At 33.9% G+C, this 21578-nt stretch overlaps 2 protein-coding genes, 1 long non-coding RNA gene and 1 pseudogene across 6 annotated transcripts; all 4 read right to left on the reverse strand.

Annotated features, from left to right (window-relative positions):
• Nucleotides 1-668: 668 nt before the first annotated feature.
• On the reverse strand, nucleotides 669-12341 carry LOC146930056 (spectrin beta chain, brain). 3 transcript variants are annotated; one of them, XM_085701711.1, is made up of 17 exons: nucleotides 12190-12341; nucleotides 10802-11147; nucleotides 10098-10335; nucleotides 9376-9653; nucleotides 7623-7781; nucleotides 7308-7441; nucleotides 6689-7229; nucleotides 6507-6607; nucleotides 5205-5267; nucleotides 5004-5089; nucleotides 4819-4884; nucleotides 4062-4667; nucleotides 3892-3963; nucleotides 3517-3587; nucleotides 3273-3330; nucleotides 2139-2403; nucleotides 669-1910 (listed from the first exon to the last, which is right to left on the reverse strand). In XM_085701711.1, exons 2-17 carry the CDS (start codon nucleotides 11074-11076, stop codon nucleotides 1204-1206), a joined length of 3720 nt encoding a protein of 1239 aa, XP_085557837.1. In that variant the 5' UTR covers nucleotides 11077-11147; nucleotides 12190-12341; the 3' UTR covers nucleotides 669-1203. The 3 variants fall into 3 exon arrangements, with proteins under 3 accessions (XP_085557837.1, XP_085557839.1, XP_085557838.1); XM_085701713.1 differs by having other exon boundaries at nucleotides 6513-6607; nucleotides 12190-12333; XM_085701712.1 differs by having other exon boundaries at nucleotides 12066-12213.
• Nucleotides 12342-14049: 1708 nt separating this feature from the next.
• Nucleotides 14050-16403, reverse strand: LOC146930057 (F-box protein SKIP19-like). The gene is made up of 2 exons (XM_085701714.1): nucleotides 15928-16403; nucleotides 14050-14969 (listed from the first exon to the last, which is right to left on the reverse strand). The coding sequence occupies exons 1-2, from the start codon at nucleotides 16299-16301 to the stop codon at nucleotides 14363-14365; spliced, it is 981 nt and encodes a 326-aa protein (XP_085557840.1). The 5' UTR covers nucleotides 16302-16403; the 3' UTR covers nucleotides 14050-14362.
• Nucleotides 16404-18135: 1732 nt separating this feature from the next.
• On the reverse strand, nucleotides 18136-19475 carry LOC146930058 (uncharacterized; annotated as a pseudogene).
• Nucleotides 19476-19961: 486 nt separating this feature from the next.
• Nucleotides 19962-21352, reverse strand: LOC146930059 (uncharacterized). Of its 2 annotated transcripts, XR_015008310.1 has the most exons (3): nucleotides 20760-21352; nucleotides 20255-20654; nucleotides 19962-20170 (listed from the first exon to the last, which is right to left on the reverse strand). It is a non-coding gene; the product is annotated as an uncharacterized LOC146930059 (long non-coding RNA). The 2 variants fall into 2 exon arrangements; XR_015008309.1 differs by having other exon boundaries at nucleotides 19962-20654.
• Between the last annotated feature and the right edge of the window lie 226 nt (nucleotides 21353-21578).

Consider the following 21578-nt stretch of genomic DNA (forward strand, 5'->3'; position numbering starts at 1 on the left):
GTATGGAGCTGGAGATTTGCATACTACTTTTGATTTAGATGAATCAAGTACTAGCAACAGGGAATAAATTATTAGTAAGGATTGCAATATATATGGGTCATTTTCCGTGTGCTTTCTATATTAACCGTCCAATCTTGATGAGATTGTAGATTTAGTTTGTCGTGTACAACTTGTTTAATGCATAAGTTTCTTTAGATTAGGTATATTACTTAATTTATAATGCAGCTTTTGTCATTACCTGTAGTGTTTTTGTTTGAAAGGGATTAGGCACAATCTAGAGTGGACATATTTTGAGTATTAATTATCATATTTCAATAGCAACTTGGAGAAGAATGGCTGTTCAGCAGAAGAAAACATTGGCAATGTCGAATTACCTAAAGTCATATCATTATATCTGATGGGTTGATTAATAACTCGTTATAGTTGGCCTAATTATTTAGTGCTTATTATTATCTTTTCCTTCGGTTCATGGAGAAAATAATCAACATTGTGTATGTTTTGGTTGACAAGGATATTACATCGGATCGAGCTCCTTTAAAGCGATCATTTCACTTTAAAATATAAAGTGAATAATATCAATCATCAATTTATAAATCAAGGCATTACATCTATATACATAATTAATCATAGATGATATGAAATAACTTCGACTTTCTCACTTAATAGGATTCGAATCAAAAGTAATTTAGATTGCATGGTAACTTAAGTGATAACATGGGCAAAAAAAGCCATCCTTTTGGCACCTTTTAACTAAATGAATGACATAGCTTATTTCTAAAGATTATGCAGTTACATTTCCCAAAAAATTGCATTTCAAAGGCATGACTTTGGCACAGTAAAACCAATTAGATTCAAAAATGCAGATCTTTTGAAGCAATCTCACGAAATCTATGACTGCACAGTAAAACCAATTAAATTATGGAGATTGATAATAAGAAGGGGATCTGGAAGCAATGTCATGAAATCTATGACTGCAACAGATCTTCTGAACTATTTCCAACATACAACTTTCTACGAAAATACCAATGTGGTTGGCTTACCAAAACAATTGGATCAAAATTCTGATCCTAACCACCAAAATTTCTCCACTCCAAGAAACCCAGGTTACATCACGGTCTTGATGCTCACCAGGTTCACCGAATCCATATGAATTCTCCTTTTGATAGAGATGTTTCATAGGTACAATTTACAAGTTCCATTCCTTCACATAAGCATATTCAATTCCGATAGGTCGTCCATCGGAATTTCAAGGCCCATAATACAATCATGTTCTTGCAAACCATCGTCATCAAAGTTCAGCCAAGAACCAAGATCTTGTGGCCCGTCAAGTTCATCAGATACACCAAATTCGTCTATTGAACTTAAATCAGGTAGTGGCAAATTCTCCAAGTCAGTGGATTCCGTTACATGAGAAGTGTCCTGGTTACCAGATAATGATGCCCCGTCTTTACTGCCATTGTTGCTTGCATTAGCCACAGATAGACTAGAATCATAAATAGGTATACACACAGATTCCTCTACTTCCATGAATCTATCATGTCCAGCAGCAGTACTCTTTTGCTTGGGCTTAGCTTTTGGCTTGTTCTCATTTTTGTTACTGTCCAATGACAGGCAACCAGCTCTGGAATTAGAATTTGCTCTGGACTGATCCCGGGTCTGATTTCTATCCCTCTCACTTCTCTTTCCTTTGACTCCAATAGGAACAGCACCGTCAAGATTTGATGTTCTTGAAGAACCATTGACGACACCATTGACCAGCATTTCCCTCTTCTTCCCCTTGATCATCACAGACCCATTCTGGGATAACAATTGTTCTGATGAGTGGATTGAACTTTGAAAAGAATCAACCAGTCCCCTGTCTGCATAATCCAGCTGACTATCATATTTCTCAGAAGCACTCGAAACAGCACCTGTAGCAGTAGACACACAACAAAAGTTAAAAAAGCAAATAAAAAAATAACAACCAACACCCATAAATACCTAACATTAGCAAAGATACAGCCAGTGAAACAGTACTTGCATGATCAAGGAAGACAGTCTGATAACATGGCAAAGATTTCTAGGACCTAATATGCCGAAAGGGTAACAACACATCTACGGACATTGTTGCAAAAGCAAGCATAAAAAAATTGAAATACCTAATTTTCTCGCTTCAATTTGATGCAAAGCTTTGCTACATGTATTACTGGCTGTGCCAGAAACAATGCAATCTGCCTGTCGTGCACCATTCTCGCGTGAATGAGGGGAAAACATTATATTTTGCAGAGTCGGTTCACTAAAGCAGCTAACACCAGCTTCTTCATATCTTCTACATCTTGCAAGAGTATGTTTAATACAAGCCAAAGCAACTTGTGTTGAAACCTTCTGAACAGCGTTTTTTGAATTTCTGGTTTCACGGCATGCCTGCCAAAATTTGAGTAGAAAACACCTGGTTACAACTTATGAAATGCCTACCTCATTCTTCAACAGAAAAAATAACCAAAGCCTATTCCCATAGGTGGGGTGTGTATGCCTTAATTAATATGATATTATCATTTACCCATGATCTCATGAAATTGTCTGTTTCTGAGCCCTAATCACACAAAATATAGTGAATATGATCTCTTGATATTATCAAGTAACAATTAACAAGTTCATCCTCCCAATTAATAAATTAACAACTAACAAATTAACAAATTGTGAAATCAAGAGATGAAGAGAGGAGAACAAATATGGGTTCTGCGATCAAAAGATGATGAGATGAGAAGAGGTGAGATGGGTTCTGCGATCAAGAGATGATGAGATGAGAAGAGGAGATGGATTTTTTTTTGTTTGTATGATGAAGAAGTTGTGTTTGCGGCTGTGTATATGGTTCTGATGGAGAAGATTAATAGTTAGGGTTTGAAAATTACAAAAATGACCCTTAAAACGGTTTTAAGTGAAAAGCGCCCACTTTGACCCGCATCGCGCCCGCTTTATACCCGCAATCGCGCCCACATCAGCCGCTTTCTCCAAACACTGCGTTGGAGCGCTGCATCGCCTTTTGCTGTTTTTGGCCGCTCCGCGCCGCGTTCGGCCGCTATTGACAACAGAGGGTACAACGTTTAAAGTTGTTGTAGACTGACTAAAAAGTCTTGAATTCAAGTTGTGAAATCAACCTCTTGCAAATGCTAGCAAAGTCTGTCTACAACAAACCTACAATGGGTCTAATCCTTTGTTAGACCCTGCTACGACAAGAGGTTTATAGCACCATGCTGTTTTTTTTTAAATGTCAGTAAAGGAATGTTTATTACCAATCTCTTTCTGTAAGCCATTTCAGTAAGTTGGTCAAATGCAGCTTGCTCAATCTTCCTGCAAAGTAAGCACATTAATCTTAATAAGAATCAATAATATCTTTAGCCCAAACTCGAGAAATGGAAATTCACAATCACAACCCATGAGTGCATACCAGAAAATGAAGAAATTAGGACATTCTATAACATAATAAAAGATCACAAAGGGAACAACTATGAATATGCAAAGCAAGATTAGACATACCGTTTTTCCATGTCCCTCCCTGTGAGAATAGCTCCATCAATTTTGTCCAAGTTTCTCTTCTTCCTTCCATTCTATTAGTCAAACAAAATCACGGGTAATAATGTAAGAATGGACTGAATTGGAAGCCAACTAGATAAAAAAGGGCAACCCGGTGCACTAGAGCTCCCGCATATGCAGGGTCCGGGAAGGGGTCCCACCATTTGGTGTATTGTACGCAACCATACCCTGTTTTACACAAGAGGCTGTTTCCAGGACTTGAACCCGTGACCTTTCAGTCACATGACAACAACTTTACCAGTTGCGCCAAGGTTACCCCTCGGAAGCCAACTAGATAAATGTGGTTAATTTAACAAGGACAATTCTTGTAGTGCAAACCTGTTCATATAGAGCTTTCTCAAGTTCCACAATATCTTGAATTATAACTGCATCTTGCTCTGCTAAATCAGGCTGTACAAGCAAAGCAAGAAGAAGGAGTATAGTTATAAATCCAGTAAGCTTCAAGTAACCATGACATTTGTAATTCCATATATAAAATAAATCCCTACCATTATTTCTGGATATAAACCAATGCTCTGCAACTCAAGCAGCAGCCTGTCATCCAGAGACATAAGCTGATAGTCACCATCAGGAGAGGGAAAACTAGGATTATTTAATTCAGGTTGCAGTTGATCAAGATCATTTGAACATATTTCACTGGTGTGAGTGATATCAGAGATGGACAATTCTTCATCTCCCTGCCAAACTCCGGTGCTTTGTAAAGGACTGGATGTGTCTGGGTACCTAAATGTGTTTGATGCAGTACTCTTATCGCAAGATAGTCTGTCCAATATGCAATTCTTCTGAATATGGAAATCCACCTCCGATTCAACTTCAGATTCCATTCTATCCTGGTCTTTCGGTTCAAAATCAACTTGATTACAAGAACCACAGTGAGAATCATCACTAGCACACTGTCTAGATATATTCTTTGCTTCACTTTGCTGGTATGATTCTTCATTTTTGTCTTCTTCAATTAGAGCACAAAGAAGTCTTTGGAATAATGGGGTAACCTTGTCATTCCTCCCACCTACAGCCTCCGACTTGGGTTCATCAAAGTGGCTTCTTCTTCTACTCTGTGAACCTTGAGTGGTTTTATTATTTATAACAACACCCTGAGGAAATAAAAATTTGCTAGTTACTTACATATATCATATTTAATTTGTGAAGATTTAAATATTAAAATATTTAGCTCTAATTAGTTTTTCATTATTGAAAAACAAGATGAAAGATATAGGCAAGCTATGTATAATGCTACAAACTTACCAACATATCATGATCAATGGCAAACATATGAGATGAACTTTTCTCCAAATTGTCAGCAATATTGAGCTGATACATCAACCAAAAACAAAACCCAGTACGTCAGAAACTATTCAACATAATGAGAATCAAACAGTAACTTCAAATTTTCAGAAAAGGAAGGCAACGTTCAAGAGCCGTTTAGCTACCTGTTCCTTCACAAAAGATGCATCATTCGAGCTGATGGGAGTAAAAATACACTCCATTTTACTCCAAAATGGACCTGAAGCAAAAGCTACACATAAAAAGGCAGCAAACTAGTCAAAAACAAAACTGAAAACCAAAAGTAGAAACATAATGGAGAGATATACGACATCTTGAAAGAAGAGTAGAATGGTTCAAGTACGCACTGCTTGCATTAAGAGCAGCATTAGCAGCTTTATACAATTCTTCGCGATCATCATCCGATACCCCTGGACAGACACGTTTCAATACGCAACGTGTGAAAACATGATTAAAACAAAATATACAATATAATATCAATAGACTATATATGAATATAAAAACAAAAAAATATACCAGAAATGAAGAAAACCCAATTTATTGGAAGAACATGTTATATCATATATGCATATGTATTACATAGATTTATAAAAATATAACTAATGAAAAAGATCTGATATGCTAGACACTAAGTTCGTTTGATGGTCAGGATATGATAGAGATAGGATATGATATGAAATTGGATAAAGACAGGATAGGATAAAGAGAGGATAAATACTTATCATATGTTTGATACACACATGATAATAAACACGATAACATTTTTATTATAATTAAATGACAAAAATACCATTATAATCAATTTCCCTTAAATACAATTAAACTGATATTAATTATATATAATTTCCTTTATTAATCATCTTCTTCCTTGGTCAGCTACAATACTTCGTCCATTACCAACCAACATTGCACACCTTATAGCTACAACCAACAATTAATTAAAACTTCCACCTGCATATGTTAGACAATTGATAAAAAATAAACTCAAAATTTTCTTCTTAATCGAACACCTATTTACATCTTAAAAGAATTTGTTTCAATTTTTTTTTTACGTTAACAAAAGAAAAATTATTTTCAATTTGATTTCAATGCAATATATATAACCAAAAAGGAGGGAAAATTGAGAATTTAGCATGCGGAGGAAAAAAGGATTGTACCGATGAATTGGGATTATATCCATAACACATGGAAGAAATGGTGTTGAAGAGTTATGGAAGAAGAGGTAGAGGAACAGAGAGATGAGACGATGGAGAGAGAGAGAGAGAGGGGAGTGGGGTGAGGGCAAAATAAAGATTTTAGTTGTTACTTTTGATAGGATAATTCTAACCCAGCTTAAACTTAGGATATAAATTACAAAGAAGTGATAGGATAGGATAAATAAATGGAATAAATTATCATATCCTATCGGTGCATCAAACAAAAGATTACAACAGGATATGATATATACTTATCATATCCTGACCATCAAACGCACCCTAAATGCCTGAATGACTCATAGTGTTATGACATGATAACTTGGGAAAATATTCCAGTTGGAAAAAACCTAACACACTAATATCACTACCAGTATAGGCAGTGTGAATAATTTAGCAGCTTATGGCATAAAACTATAATTCCCAAATGAACAAGGCATAGTTTTGAAAACTCACCACTACCTCCAAAATCAGGAGAACCAATGTTCAGCCGCTTCCCTACACGAGTCAAAACCTTGCGTTCTTTCTGGTTTTTTGAAGGTGGACGCCCATATTTGCTGCATTAACAACCAGGTATGATGACAGTTGAAAACAGAAGTAGAAAGGATAAATCATATCTACAAATAAAATCATCATACGTTTTATTCTTATCATTAGGCCTTGTTTCCTGAACTGGCTTCAGTATAGGTACATTCTCAGACTTCTCCCTCCCTAACGGAAGGCCTGGTCTTATTGACGATAAATTCCTTCCAGGTCTTCCTTGTCTCTGCATACCATCTCCTGATTCATCTCTTGGCATTTTATTCTTCCTCATTTGTAACATAGGAGATCCATCCCTATCAGCAGCCAAAGCAAAGTCACTGGCATTCACCCCTTTCTCCTTTATTTTGTTTTCACCAGCACCAGATTCTTCACTTTCAGATAATCCAAAGGGAGACAAAATATCATCTGGTGGTCTTTTGTATTTTGGTGTACTGTTGTCTACACTGCTAGCTAGTGGGAACCCATCGTTGCCAACAGAAGAAGCTTTAACATTGAAATCAGAAGTTAGACAGCCTTCAGATGAGACCTGAACTTCAAGGTTACGTGAGGCAGGAGAAACTACTTTCACTCTTCGTGTGCGTGAATTTTTAGGTGGTCTTTGTCCACCCCACTGGGTCATTGGATGTATAGAAGAACCTACAGATATTGAAAGCTTTTAATATTTGCCATACTAACTAATCATCATGACTTCATAATTTGAAAGCTGTTACCAACCTGGGAAACTTCCGCCAGGAGACTGGATGTTAGACAACTCTAGCGCACTAACTGAACCCGTTCTTGGTGCCCGAGATACCTTGTTTTTAATTGTTGGGCTAGGGCTGCTTGTTGGCTCCTCTTGAGTGTTTGCTCTAATTATAGAAAGAATGACAATTAATAAACTTGATAACTATCAACATATACGAATGTAAATAGGATCAGACTAAATGCTTAGTGGGTCAATCTCACTATAAAACCTCACAAAATTGACTGGTAAAAAAACTAGGCTTTAGAAATAAATGAAGACCATGACGTGACAAGAAATGTTAAAACCTGTTGTTTCCTTTTGCTACAACGCTCTGGTCAGCTATGTTTTCCCTGTGAAGAGAGGCACCTTGCTCATCTGTAAGCATCACACGCACACCTGTGATATTAGGCTCTGAAGAGCCCTCAGATTTGTTGATTCCAATAGATCCAGGAATTGACTTCAATCTGCACCACAAAAAGATTATTAGTAAAAGTTTACTTTTATGTTCTTCAATAAAAAAAATAATTATGTCAGACCATTCGGCAATGATGTAACTACCTACCCAAGTGAAGTAAACAAACACAACATTCAAAGAGGTTAATAAATAACCGGGGGAACAGATTAGCATGAGAAAAAGAAACAAACAATATAATTCAGAGGAACTTTTGTGATGTGAGATTATTTAATCCTGATTACAATAGGTTAGTTAATTGCACAATATAAGCAAACAATATACATGTAATTTAAGCCTAAAAGAATTCAATATTACAGAAGCAGTGAAGCACGTTCAGCATCATTAATCTTGATTTATTATTTGAACTACACATGGAGGGGTCTACAATAATTCATATGACATTGTTATCTATGTATATCAAGCTCTCTATTGGAAGACTTCCAGCAATCCATTTGTGTGATTATTTCACTCCAGAAGATATTCAAGGCTTAAAGTGGCTTTTATACCAAGAGTAATTTTCATAGTATGGCAAAGTGTATAAGTACTTCTTGAACCAATTCTGGTTTTGCATTGAAAAGGTGATTATCAGAAGGAGAGCCACATGGCTAATAGGAGATCTTTACTGGGGCCTCTCAGCCTTCCTTTCTATTTTCCAAGAATTTTTTCTTTCTGGAATCTTTCTTTCCATTCCGAATTAACAAGGGCAAATCCCTAAATCAATTTCTACCAAACCGATTAAGGGATCGAGGTGCCACAAATATCACAGCACGAGGATTGCAGCTGTTTGCTGCAGCGAACGTGCGGAACGTCCGTCGAGATTCGCCCACAAGTTATTAGTTCCCTTCCTGTCCCGGGTCTCAACAGGGAACGACTATGAATATGTTTTTCCCATTATGCAAAGTTGCAGTCCCCTGTATACTGTTCCCCACCATCTTAGTCCTTGTCCGATCTGCTCCTCCTTGCCCTCCCCAGGGGAGGGTTATCTAGGTTTAATATAAAACAATTTTTGAACTACACCAAATTTTCCAATCGTAAAAGCTACACATTCAGGGTATAATTCAAATCATCTATGTTATATGCCGCATGCACTAGGCTTTGAACAATCACCAAATAGGGAAAAATGCACAGAAAGCAAGATTGTCCATCAGATCTTTACAAGACCTCCAAAATAAAAGCTCTGATTTTTGCCAAACAAAACAACGAAAAAAAGGCCCCCAGTCTATACTTCAATTCAATTGAATAGCCAGTTAAGAGAATTCAAGTAGGAAATTGTTTCCGGCTTCTAAACAAGAAAACAACAGTAATGCTTTAAAAAACAACAGTAATGCTTTAAAAAAAGACTCAAGAGCAACAGAATACTGAATACACTGGATAAGTACGCTGATAATATTAAACCATAACACCATTTGTATCAATATTGTGACACATGGTATTGGTGCCCTTCGGATGCTGGCAAGGGGTGATCCTAAAACATGGAGATGGTGAATTTATATTTACACGTATGATTTTCAAAAATTACCAAAATCCCTCCAACACATTCTTCATCTAAATTAACAACACACTTGAAAAAACATCTTGCAATCTAAGTAAAACTCAAAAAATACCTGAAACCCTGAGAATCATTAAATCGCATCTTCAAATCAGCATTTCCATTTGGAAGGGTAGCTCGTTTTATGTCCCTCTCACCAGTTATAACTCTGTTTCCTACTGTTCCGACAGACCTCCTCTTCTTTATTTTTTGATCTAATCCCTCACCTCCAGCAGGTAATCTGCATGTTTTATCTTCAGTTCGAACAGAGCCCCCACTAAGTGTCTGATTCAGATTTCCATCCTTCTCAGTGAGCATCTGCTGTCTTCCGATAGAAGCAGACCTACTTTCCTCCTGGGAGCAGGGCAGATGAACAAAGTCATGAAAAAAGAATGAAAATGGACATAAAGAGTTATTAGAAAGCAATAAGTGTAAGATTTTATGTTTAAAGACCGTCGAGAAAAACATAGTATAAAAATTATATATCCGATTTTAAGTTAGATATGACTTGCATGGAAATTCAGACGATAAATCACTCAGATCATTTAATACTGAAATGTTAAAAACTAGACCTAAAGAAACTTGAAATCTTTCTTTTGAGAAGCAAAAGTGGCCCAAAATATGTTGAAACATCAGGCAGATAATCCATTCTTGTTAGGCTCTTAACAAAATTTGTTCCATATTGTAGGGCTTTAACAATGTACAAAACAAAACTCTGCACTAAAGCAACTTAATATATAGCATCTTGGATAACGCAGACAAAGACTAAAACCTTAGTAACAATAGCTTAAAATATACCCGCATGTCTGCCACCGATGTACGAATTCGCTTGTTCAGCATTGATTTTGGGGTCTTGACTTCTCTTGGAGTCATATTATCGTTTGAGATTTTGTGAATCTGGCTTCCCATCTTTGTTAACTTTACTCCACTTCCCCTTTCACTTGATAAATCATTCCTTTGTCGCTTCTTTGAGTTTAAGGCCTCCGTATACCCATCCAATTTAGATATATTTTCCTGAAGCATTTTTGATCTATCCCTGGACAGCACATTACACACTACTATTAGGATACCAAAATGAATGAATACACTGTATCATAAAATAATGGGTGAATAATAATATAAATCTGAAAATAATTTTACATTAGACAGAAATATAGTCACATGTATTTGACTAACCCTAAGGGTGTATGGCATTTAAAAAAGGCCCGACACCCTGAAAAACAAGCCCAAAAGAAAAATAAGGGCAGTGGTCAAAGAAACAGAGAAATTATTTCACTGTATCTACCTATGAAAATATTTGAACATTTTTAAAACTACTTTATTTCAACTCATTTGATCTTGTCGTTGAAATTATATTGTAATCACAACTGTAAGATTTAGTTCATACATTTCACAATTAATCTAGCCATCCTAATGTTTGTCACCATTCATCATTTCAAATAGAATTCATCAGATCCGAAGAACTTGATAGAGGTAACTAGGATAGAATAACAATCATGTACCTAGCCTTTTTGGAGGCATCTTGAACACTTTCCTTTATGTGTTTTAACTCCCCTGAGGCTCCTGGGCCCATTGATTTAGGATGTGGAACTCCAAAAGAATGGTCTTCTGAGGTGTTTCCAGGGGGAACACCCAGAACCCTCTTTAGCTCTCCCGTATATTTTTTATTTCCTACAGTTATTGAATCCAGCGGCAAACACTGGGGCAAAGGTGGCATATCCGATGAAGTTATCCCACTTGTGCTGCTGCCGTTTAAGTTACTCCCAGAACTCAACATTAAGCCGTTGACCTTCCTAATGCTGAGAAACACGTCAACAGAAGGACTATTTCCCTTTGTCTCCCAAATTCCTATCAAAAGTAAATCACATGTTAAATTTACCGATCAAAAATGTTTCATGGACACCCAATTTTCCCTACACCCGAGACACTTGGTTAACTACATGCAAAATTGTAGTTAATTCAGTTGAGTATATGGAAACTTTAGATCACGTTGAAAATTGTGGTTAATCATGTAGTTGAATTAACCAGAATTTTGACCGTGAATTGAATTAACCATCTACTCAACTAAATTAACCACATTTTCTAACATGATTAACGTGTCCCAGGTGTGTAAGAAAAAATGGGTGTCTAAATATCATTTCTCTTTACCAAATGCACCAACACGTCATATGATTAGGTAGTAACAGCAACAACATCTAGAATCTAGAAATGTACATAATGATACACAAATAAAACAATTCATAGTCCATATGTATCTCCAAACAATTGATAAAGAACAGAATCATACAACATAAAGTATGAAATTAAGTTAACTACTTAAAACTTACTTAAACTACTAAACTGGTTGATTAGATAGAAATTCACTAGTTTCCAGAATCAACATTCAACAAGACACTTATAAATTACAACAAGACACTCAGTAGCACCAACACTTCTGATCAAAGGTGTGTCCAGTGTCTGACATGTGTTTGTGTCTGACACTCTTACACATGTGATTACATTCAATTTTGCCATTTCCTTAAATTAAAACCAGTGCCGACGTGTCATGTGTTCATACATATCCTCCAATGTCCATCAACAACTTGATGAAATCACAAATGCGGAATTCGAAAAACATATAAACCCAAATGCAAAACACAATAACAGTGATGAGTAATAGATAATTTTCAACAAAAATTAAAGTTTTCCTATTCGATTAAAAACGAAATTGAGTTCAAAATTTCCATCAACTAAAAAAAATAAGCAATGGGAACACGTAATGCGTACAAGTACGAAGTATGATAATTTGCGAAGAAGAGCGTGAATTGGGGATCAGAAAACCCTAGATTGTAGAGTGTTGAATTGAATTGAGAGGAATAAGGGTTGAGAAAGAAGAAAGAGAAGCACGTACCTAAGTCAAGATCAAAGTCGCAGCATCGAAGCCCAATAAGGGGAGTGGGGGTTATATAAATGCCAAAGATAACGCGGGACTCTAGGATTACGATTACGATAGATACACTAGATTAAAGGAGACCTTAAACAGCTCTCTACTTTTAAAAACTCAATGATAGATTACCTAATAGAATATAGTTATGGCTGATAGCTATAAGTTCCATAAAATTAACGCTTCAATTAACTGATAAATGTAAAATATTATAAAAGAAAATTTAAATTTATTAATTTAATGTTATTAATAAATAAATTAATTTTTAACCAGTACTAAGGGATAGAGGATTTTGAGTTGAATTTTTCACTCTTACGATTATACATTTTACTTATCCTTATTTATTAATTTTGTTAAGTCTGCAGCAACTTAACTTAATTGTTTCCCTCCACTAATCCTTATTAGGTTTGCAACAACTCTATCCTAAAATTTTGGCTCTAAATTTGCATCATATATGTTTTTCATTTCTCTCTCTAATAACCGTGAATATTTTTCAAAGCAAAAATTTAATAGATATCTTAATTCTTATCCTTATTATTTATTAATTTTATTAGGTTTGCAGCAACTTAACCTATTGTTTCTGTAGATTTTTATTTTTTGTCAAGTTGTTGTACACTTATTTAATACGTTTACAAACAGAATACCCTAATTTTTAATTTTATTAGGTCTGCAGCAACTTAACCTATTGTTTCTGTAGATTTTTTTTTTGACAAGTTGTTGTACACTTATTTAATACGTTTACAAACAGAATACCCTAATTTCCATGCAAACTCGGTTACCCTAAATAATTTGTTAGGAACCATGAACTGCATTAATTTTTTATCTTTAACTATAAAAGTAATAAATAAAATTGACCCATGCAACAATATAATTTTGTATTCTTTTTATATTTTTTCTTTATAATTTTTTTATTATCATTTGATTGTAATATTGTATCTCTAATAATCAAATCTGCGTTTATTGATCGACCCATGATCTTACGAGTTAAAGATTATTTATTGATCTCTATTATAGTCGAGAAGACTCGTGCGTCGCACAGGTCAAAAGTCTAGTTAAAGAAGTTAATTTCATAATATGTGGCAACCAAGATTAACTCAATTGATAAAAAGTTTGATAGGTTATGGATTCATCTTCTATTGTCGATGTGATAGTTCATTTGATTGTAGATCTACAAAAAGTTATATACATTCACTTTCTTATTTGTTTCTCTAATTAGATTCAATTTCAAACCTCGTTTAATAGTTTTATATGATTAATTAATTTAATTGATTATATAAGTCAAAAGTTTGTGCATGACATAGTGGGTTGAAGAGTATGTCATCATATTCGATTCAACAATGACATTAGTGGTTTACTCAAAAAAAAAAAAAAAAAAAACAATGACATTAGTGGCTGTTATGTTACAAAACATTTTGGAGACAAAAGAGTTCAACCCACTTAGTTGTTCCCTCAAAAAAAAAAAAAATAAGTCACTTTGTTTTTCCTATAATTTTTTTTTTTTTTTTAAGAAAAAGTCGCTTTTCTTTAGTCAATTTGAAGGGAAAGAAGCACTAGTATAGGCATAAAAACAAAAACAAGGTATGTGAAATCATAATCAAAGAACTTTTGTGGCGTAGTCTAATGTACAATTTATAAGAAAAAAATATTTTCCACTTCCAAGTTTTATACTGCGATGATAACTGGACACTGAGGTAGTTGCCCTTGCTGGTAGTATTAAACTACCGGCAGTCTAGCACACCAACATTTCACCATGAAATCATCAAAATGGTAATCATTTTTTACTTCTACTTTAGGTAAGTTAAGGAAACTGCACATTACAAAACTTGGTTCAGAGCCAAACTATAACTTTCATATTTTCAAATATAAAGGCAGATAAATTGCATCTTACATCTATCAGATAAACACAAGTTGCAAAGTGATTGTAATTCACAAAGGTACAATATGATTATCCGCAATTTACCCATATAGAAGACTGTCACACTGTGACAACCTACCAAATTCATTAAACAAGCATCACTATTCAGAAAATTCATCAAAACAACATTGTTCGGCCGTTCTTGACTTTCATATTATCCAATGTTAAAGAGAAACAAGTGACCAAGACATTTACAACACATTTCTCCTGTTGTGCTGAAATGTTTCAAAAGTCAAAGGGGTAATCACCCTCACGTAAGTCATCATAATCTTCATAATCATAATCATAATCATAACCATCGTCTTCAACAGGTGATCCATAATCATCACATTCAGATGTTAGAAATGGATAGTCATCAGTCGCATCATGTGGAAGCCGAAAATACTTGATCTGCTCTTTACATCGCTTTCCCAAAGTTCCTACCAAATTAACATTGAAACACCGACGTATGTCAAGAGATTCAAGGTGTGGACAGCCATCAAGAAGAGCAACCAAACCATCATTAGTCATCTCGTTTCCGATAAGCTGGAGATGGCGCAACCCAGGCATGTATTTTGCGATAGCAAATGCCTCATCATTATTATCATATGCATCATCATCGTCATCATCATATTCAATGTGTGGATGTCTGTACCCTTGACTGTTGAATTTCAATGTTTTCAATTGAGGGCAACATCGGCCAATTGCTTCGAAAAGACGAGCGGATAAGTTGCTGATTGATATATCAAGTTCCTCTAAGCGAGGAAACTTTTCAGCAGCATCACACAATCCTTCATCTGATATGCTCCAGCAAGATGCAAGACGAAGGCGTTGTAGTCGTAGATGACTTGCGCTGAAAAATGCCAAGACAACAAGTTGAGATACTGTTACACAGAGATGCTATCAAAAACATTTGTCACTTTAGTTAACTATCTAAAGATGACAAATTTTGGTACATCAGATAAGGACATTTTAGGATATAAACATACGCACAAAAAAGTAGTTTGTATTACAAACATAGACAAGTTTTCACTTCCAGCAATAACTACATCACACACTTGAAGAAAAAAAAAATTCTATATGATAGACAATATCTAAAGTTTAATATAAAGGACAATTGATGGTTATCCTTCAAACAAAGTTTCACTTATCAACATTGTTATCACTAATAATATAAGATGGATAAAAGGACAAACAGAAATGATAACTTGGCTTCTGACAATGAGAGATAAATGAACTTTCTTTGTCTAACTGCAAACAACCCACCAGACAAGTGACAAAATTTATGAAACCTAAATGTAAATTAATATCATAGCTCTGTAGGTATGGGATGATTACGTTTAATATTTCTTTTGTCAGGAAACTTAAGCATTGTCAATGAATAGAATGAACTGAATTGATGAGTTTTGTAATCATTTTCATTTAATAAATCATCACCAACTAAACAGAGTCTATATACATTTCTAGTCAAAATCCCAGATCCTAATTTGAGAGTTGGGTAATATTACTTTCGAGTAATATTATTTCCAGTCCAAACATGCCTGCCACCATTAGATACACTAAGTTCAATCATCTAGATCTACTTCAAATTTATACAAAAACACAAGTTTATTACTTTCAAGATCAAATGCAGCTACGACAATCATAAGCATTAATTTATCATTCTTTAATATGTCGTATTTTCAACTAAAGTGACAAATTAAGATGATACCAGCTATTATTCCTGTGAATTAAAAAACAACAACAGTCACAATGAAGCATATAATTGTGAATTAAAAAACGAAAATGTTGTAGAAGAAAGTGGAACATACGAATTAGCGATACGGTGGAGAAGATCATCAGAACCAAAATACTCGATGTTGATATCAACTATGTGGCCGCAGCTGTAATCAACTGCGCGTTGGCATAAAGTCTCTAAATCCAACTGATAGTCAGGTTCACCTAAATTGGGCATGCTAATGGTGCGAAAGAGGAAAGGGTCTTTGGAGATTTTGCGCCAAGTGGTGCAAACATTGTGAGCGCGAACGAGAAGATCGATTGTGTCCAGCTTTCGGAAAATGGATAAGACTGCATCTCGTGGAAGATCCAGCCAGTTTCGTTCTCCAGAATCGATTATTGATTTCGAATTCGAAGTAGTGGAAGATGATGGTAACGATGGTGGTGGTTTTGGTGGTAAGGATTCCATTGAATTGAATTGAATTGAAGAATTAGGGTTTGAGGATTGCGGTGGCTAGACACAGAGAGAGAGAAAGAGAAAGAGAGAGAGAGAGAGAGAGAGAAATGTAGACCCATGCAAAATGGGATTTGATTTGGTGCTCTAACTATTTAGGCTTAAATGCACTTTTACCCCTATTTTGATTTGATTGAATTTGGGTTTTACCCCTATGTTAAAACCCGGAATTTTACCCCTCCTATTTTGATTGAATTTGGATTTTGCCCCCTTATTTTAAAACTCAGAATTTTACCCCCTCTATTTTATGTTTTTCAGGATTTTGCCCCCCACCATATTTAAATTATATTATACAAATATTCAACTAATTAATTATTTAGGTAAAAATACTAGAAAAAAATGTAAGATCATAATTTCTTTTTTAAAAAATGGAGACAAATAAAATAAAGAACTAAAAAATACTATAAAAATTTAAAAAAATAAAAAAATATTAAATCAGTAAAAAATAAAATGAAAAGTAGAAAACGTAAAAAAAAAACCCAAAAAATAGAAAAACAATAAAAATGCCATAAAAAATCCAATTGAAAATACATGAAAAAACTAGTTTGCACCTCTAAATATTTTCATGCTAGTTTTATGCATTTTTTTCTAGTATTTTTTTACTATTTTTCTGTTTCCTTTTAAAATATATAAAAAAATTCATTAAAATAATAAATAATAAAATAAAGAACATTTAATACGAATAATTAATTATGTGTATATTTATATAATATAATTTAAGCCAAGTCAACACTACCACATCATATAATATTTTTTGATTTTTTTCTTTATTTTTATAGTATTTTTTTGGTTCTTTATTTTATTTTTGTCTTTTTTTAAAAAAAAAATGATCTTAAATTTTTTTCTAGTATTTTTTATGCATTATTTTGGTTTTTTTCCGTTTTTTCTGAAGAAAAAAATTCTTCAATTTTTTATTAAAAAAAGAACATTTTAAATAAATAATTAATTAACTAGATATTTGTATAATATAATTAAAATGTGGTGGGGGCAAAATCCTGACAAACATAAAATAGGGGGGTAAAATTCCGAGTTTTAAAATAAGGGGGAAAAATTCATATTTAATCAAAATAGAAGGGGTAAAATTTCGAGTTTTAAAATAGAAGGGGCAAAATCCAAATTCAATCAAAATAGGGGGGTAAAAGTGCATTTAAGCCAACTATTTATTATGTTTTTTGATTGTAAAAAAAAATATTTATTATTTTTTTTCCTTCCAATTATTTAATTCATCTTTTCTATATTAGACGATTTTCTGAAATAAGTTATGATATCTCTTTTCATACAAAATTAATAATATTTTTTAATACGTGTAAAATAACATAAACAACTTATATTTGGGACTGAGCAAATAGTTTTAAAGGTTGTTTTTTTTTCTCGGATAAAGAAAAAAAAAGTGGTCAAAAGAGTAACCATCACTCAAATATTTTACTCAAGAATAGGCATTGTTTTATTATTTTCACTTTCTATATTTTCTCAAATGTATGTGTATTCAAACGGAGTGTCTAAATAATTGTGACTGATCAAGTATTTTCTTCTCGAATACCGTTGGCTGCTTTTTTGCTACAAAATATTCTGGTTTTATTAAGTAGACAAAATCTTAAACTTATAATTTGTAAGTTAACTAGACTCTTGACCCGCGCTATCGCGCGGGTCTGTCATAGACTTTTGATCATAACATTTCGATATATATGAACTTAAAGCTATTCAAAAACATATCATTATAGGATACATCATTGATCAAAACCACAGACATGAATTGCTAGATAAGAAAGTTTAATAGTTCATTAAAGGCTTAAAGTACATTTTGAAAGACCTCTTTATAAACTACATTAGATGTGACACAACTATCTTCCCCTTTATCATCAACGACCAATATCTTCAAGCCACTTCTTGATGTGACTCTTGATAATGCAACATATAGTTGCCCATGAGAGAAAACTGGTTGAGGCAAATAAACTCCAACATGCTTAAGTGGTTGCCCTTGACATTTATTTATCATCATAGCAAATGAAACTGTCATAGAAAACTGCCGTCTCTGAAACTTGACAGGCAACTTCTTATCGGATGGAGACAATGATAACTTGGGGATATAGACCTTTTGACCAATATTTGTCCCTGATATTACCTTTCCTTCAAGAACATATTTTCCCATCTTAGTGATTACCAACCGTGTTCCATTACACAACCCCAAGTTTTAGGCAACTTCTTATCGGATTGAGACAGTGATAACCTGGGGATATAGACCTTTTGACCAATATTTGTCCCTGAAATTACCTTTCCTTCAAGAACATATTTTCCCATCTTAGTGATTACCAACCGTGTTCCATTACACAACCCCAAGTTTTGGTCAATATTCCTCAACAACATTACATGAACACCAATCTTCAACCTTAAATTGTGATTTGGAATTCCATAAGAGTTAATGGTATTTAAAAATTCAGGTGTTAGCACTTCATCTGGTGAGTTGGTTCATGCCTTGGGATAAAGTGGAGAATCATAGCTCAAATAATTTTTTTCTTCACCAGGCATTAAATTCAACATGTAATCATTTACCTCATCTACAATCGAATTTTTCAGTGCCAAAATAGCCCTATCTTGAAAATAGGAACGTCATTCATGTTGTCCAAAAGATTAGGGTATGTGTTATCCACAATGGCGCCAAGCAGATCACCGCGGCTTTGAAGGAGCAAATCAGGTGGTATGTCAATTCGAACGTCACATCGTTGCTTTCACCTACACTTCCATCACCAATAGCCAAAAAACATTCTGAGAACACCTTCCTTTCACTAACACCCTCCTTTCACTAACATCTCATATTTGTTGTTAGTGTTAGAACCTCAACAAAACTCCATAGATGTCAAGAATTGATAGTAGCTTGTGCAACTCTTGTCGAGTACCTTTAGGAATAATAGGAAGAATTTGGCGCAAATCTCCACCAAACACAACTACTTTTCCACCAAATGGAATATCCGTTCTACCCTTATTGTAAAATTTACGAAGTTTCAGTTTATTAAATCAATGTCCCTAGTATGTTCTTGAAGTCCATTGATTGCGTGTGATAGATTTGTAAAGTGTGCTTATACCATTATCTTATGTATCTTTAACGCGTGCACAACAGTTCTTGGAGTCCATTTTTATGAGCTCATTGTAAAAAATGTGATCGTATCATATTGAGGTTTACATTATAGAGACTTTTAACATGTTAGTACTGACAACTAAAATTACTAAACATATCATTAGGATTTATTTATTTATATTGCAATCAAACTAAGATAGTACAATTTGATCATATATAAACAAATTTGCAATGAATCAAACTTGATTTGTTTGAGAATGGAAACTTGTAATCATATTAGCGTATATGGTGTGATGAATCATTAAAGTGTGGTGGTATTAGCTTGAATAGCACATTAGAGAGACTTTTAACAGCTTATTATTAACAAATTAAATTAACATCAATAATCCATTAGAATTTAAATTAAGATTAGTTAACATAACTACTACAGTGATATCCAATACTTAGTAATTATCCTTTTATTTTCTTTTCAACCAAACTAAAATAGTTAAATTTCAACTGCTGATAAACAAACAACAAATAATGATATTGGTTGACTGCACTTAGTGAAAAAAATGCGTTAATACTTTACAAATTTTATATGAATTGCAAGAGTTTTTACAGTTTGAATGCATGAGTAAGATGGAAAAGATCCACATCCAAAAAGGATGACCCTATACATATAACTTGCGCTAGAAATAGCAACATCACATCGTTGATTCTTCCAGAATAGTTGCTCAATTTGGTAGATAGGCCTAATCCAAGACAGCTCCTAGATATACACAAAATAATAACTTACATAATTACACCAATACATTCATAAAAACCAAATGAGATTGCAAAAAACATTTCTCACCAAGTGGTTAACATCAAAGGCTGTTAACTCCCATAAACGTGTGATGAAATTTTGTTGGGAGCAACTTTCATTACAAATAACAATGCAAAGCAAGCAGGTATAACTTTCATGTTCAAATAACAATGCCATGAGAATATTTCAATGCGATCTTACTTAAAACTGAGTTGATACTAACACTTAATTATCTGAATTCCATGCTAGATAAAAGAAAGATTATGCAATCTACACTAAAATATAAAACCTTATTTAACAGACATGCAACACAGTCATGCATTAGAACACAAAATAACTTCTACAATTTAACTTACACAACCAACGTCAAATTACATGCAACATGTCATCAACTTTATGAAGTCATTGTGAACAGTCCTGCCCACATCTCCACCAACGTTATTCTGAACTTTTTTCCATGAATTAAGCAACAAAAAAAATTAGAACACAGAGAAGAACTACCGTGCTATATAAATTGAAGCAACAAATGATCAATAGAGGAAAAAAAACACACCTTTCAAACTCATTAGTGCATCAATTTCTTCTTGATCCTTTGCAAACATGATGAAGGTATGCATACTCAACATATTACGTGGTGGAATGGAAAGCAAAGAAACATAGATTGCTTTGTTATGGGAAGAGGTGAGTAGCGGAAATGGAAAGCAAGTAATTGTAACCTCTATGGCATTTGACTTAAATAGCATGAATTCTCTAACCGTTAGTTGTGGATGCATTAATGACAAATAGCTTGAAAAATGCAATGCACCATTATCCATTTATTCTTGCACGTTTTTTTTGTTAGGTCATTTATTAGTTGCATGGCTCTAGGTTAGTTTGTAGGCAACGCATGTTGTTTTAAGTTAATGCAGGTAGTTGAATATTGAACATTTTAATTAAGTTAGTTGGGAGTACTCATTAATGTTAATTTAGGATGGAAATTGTGTATTAGGTTACAAATTTAGGATGCTGTTTAATTAATGTAGTTAGTTGGGTGATTAGGGATGCACCAAGGCGCCAAACTCAGACTTAAGTATGCATAAAGTGGGTTTGAGCTGCAATTAGGGTTAGGGATTAGTAGTAATCAGACTACCCTTGATTTATATTAAGTAAGATATGATCAAGATAGACATGTTTGGTAACAATTTTTTTTCTCACAAGCTTATAGTTTTTTATTTACAAACTATATCAAGTAGATTACAATTTATCATTGTCTCTCTCGATTATACTCTTGTTATCTTAATTAAAATAATAATAATAATAATAATAATAATAAATGATAATTGAGTTTTTAGTCCTTATAAATATATTAAATTTCATTTTTAGTCCTTATAAA

This window comes from Medicago sativa, chromosome 4 (genome assembly GCF_051527215.1).
Source record: "Medicago sativa cultivar Bolivia chromosome 4, Bolivia_mono, whole genome shotgun sequence".
Classification (NCBI taxonomy): domain Eukaryota; kingdom Viridiplantae; phylum Streptophyta; class Magnoliopsida; order Fabales; family Fabaceae; genus Medicago; species Medicago sativa.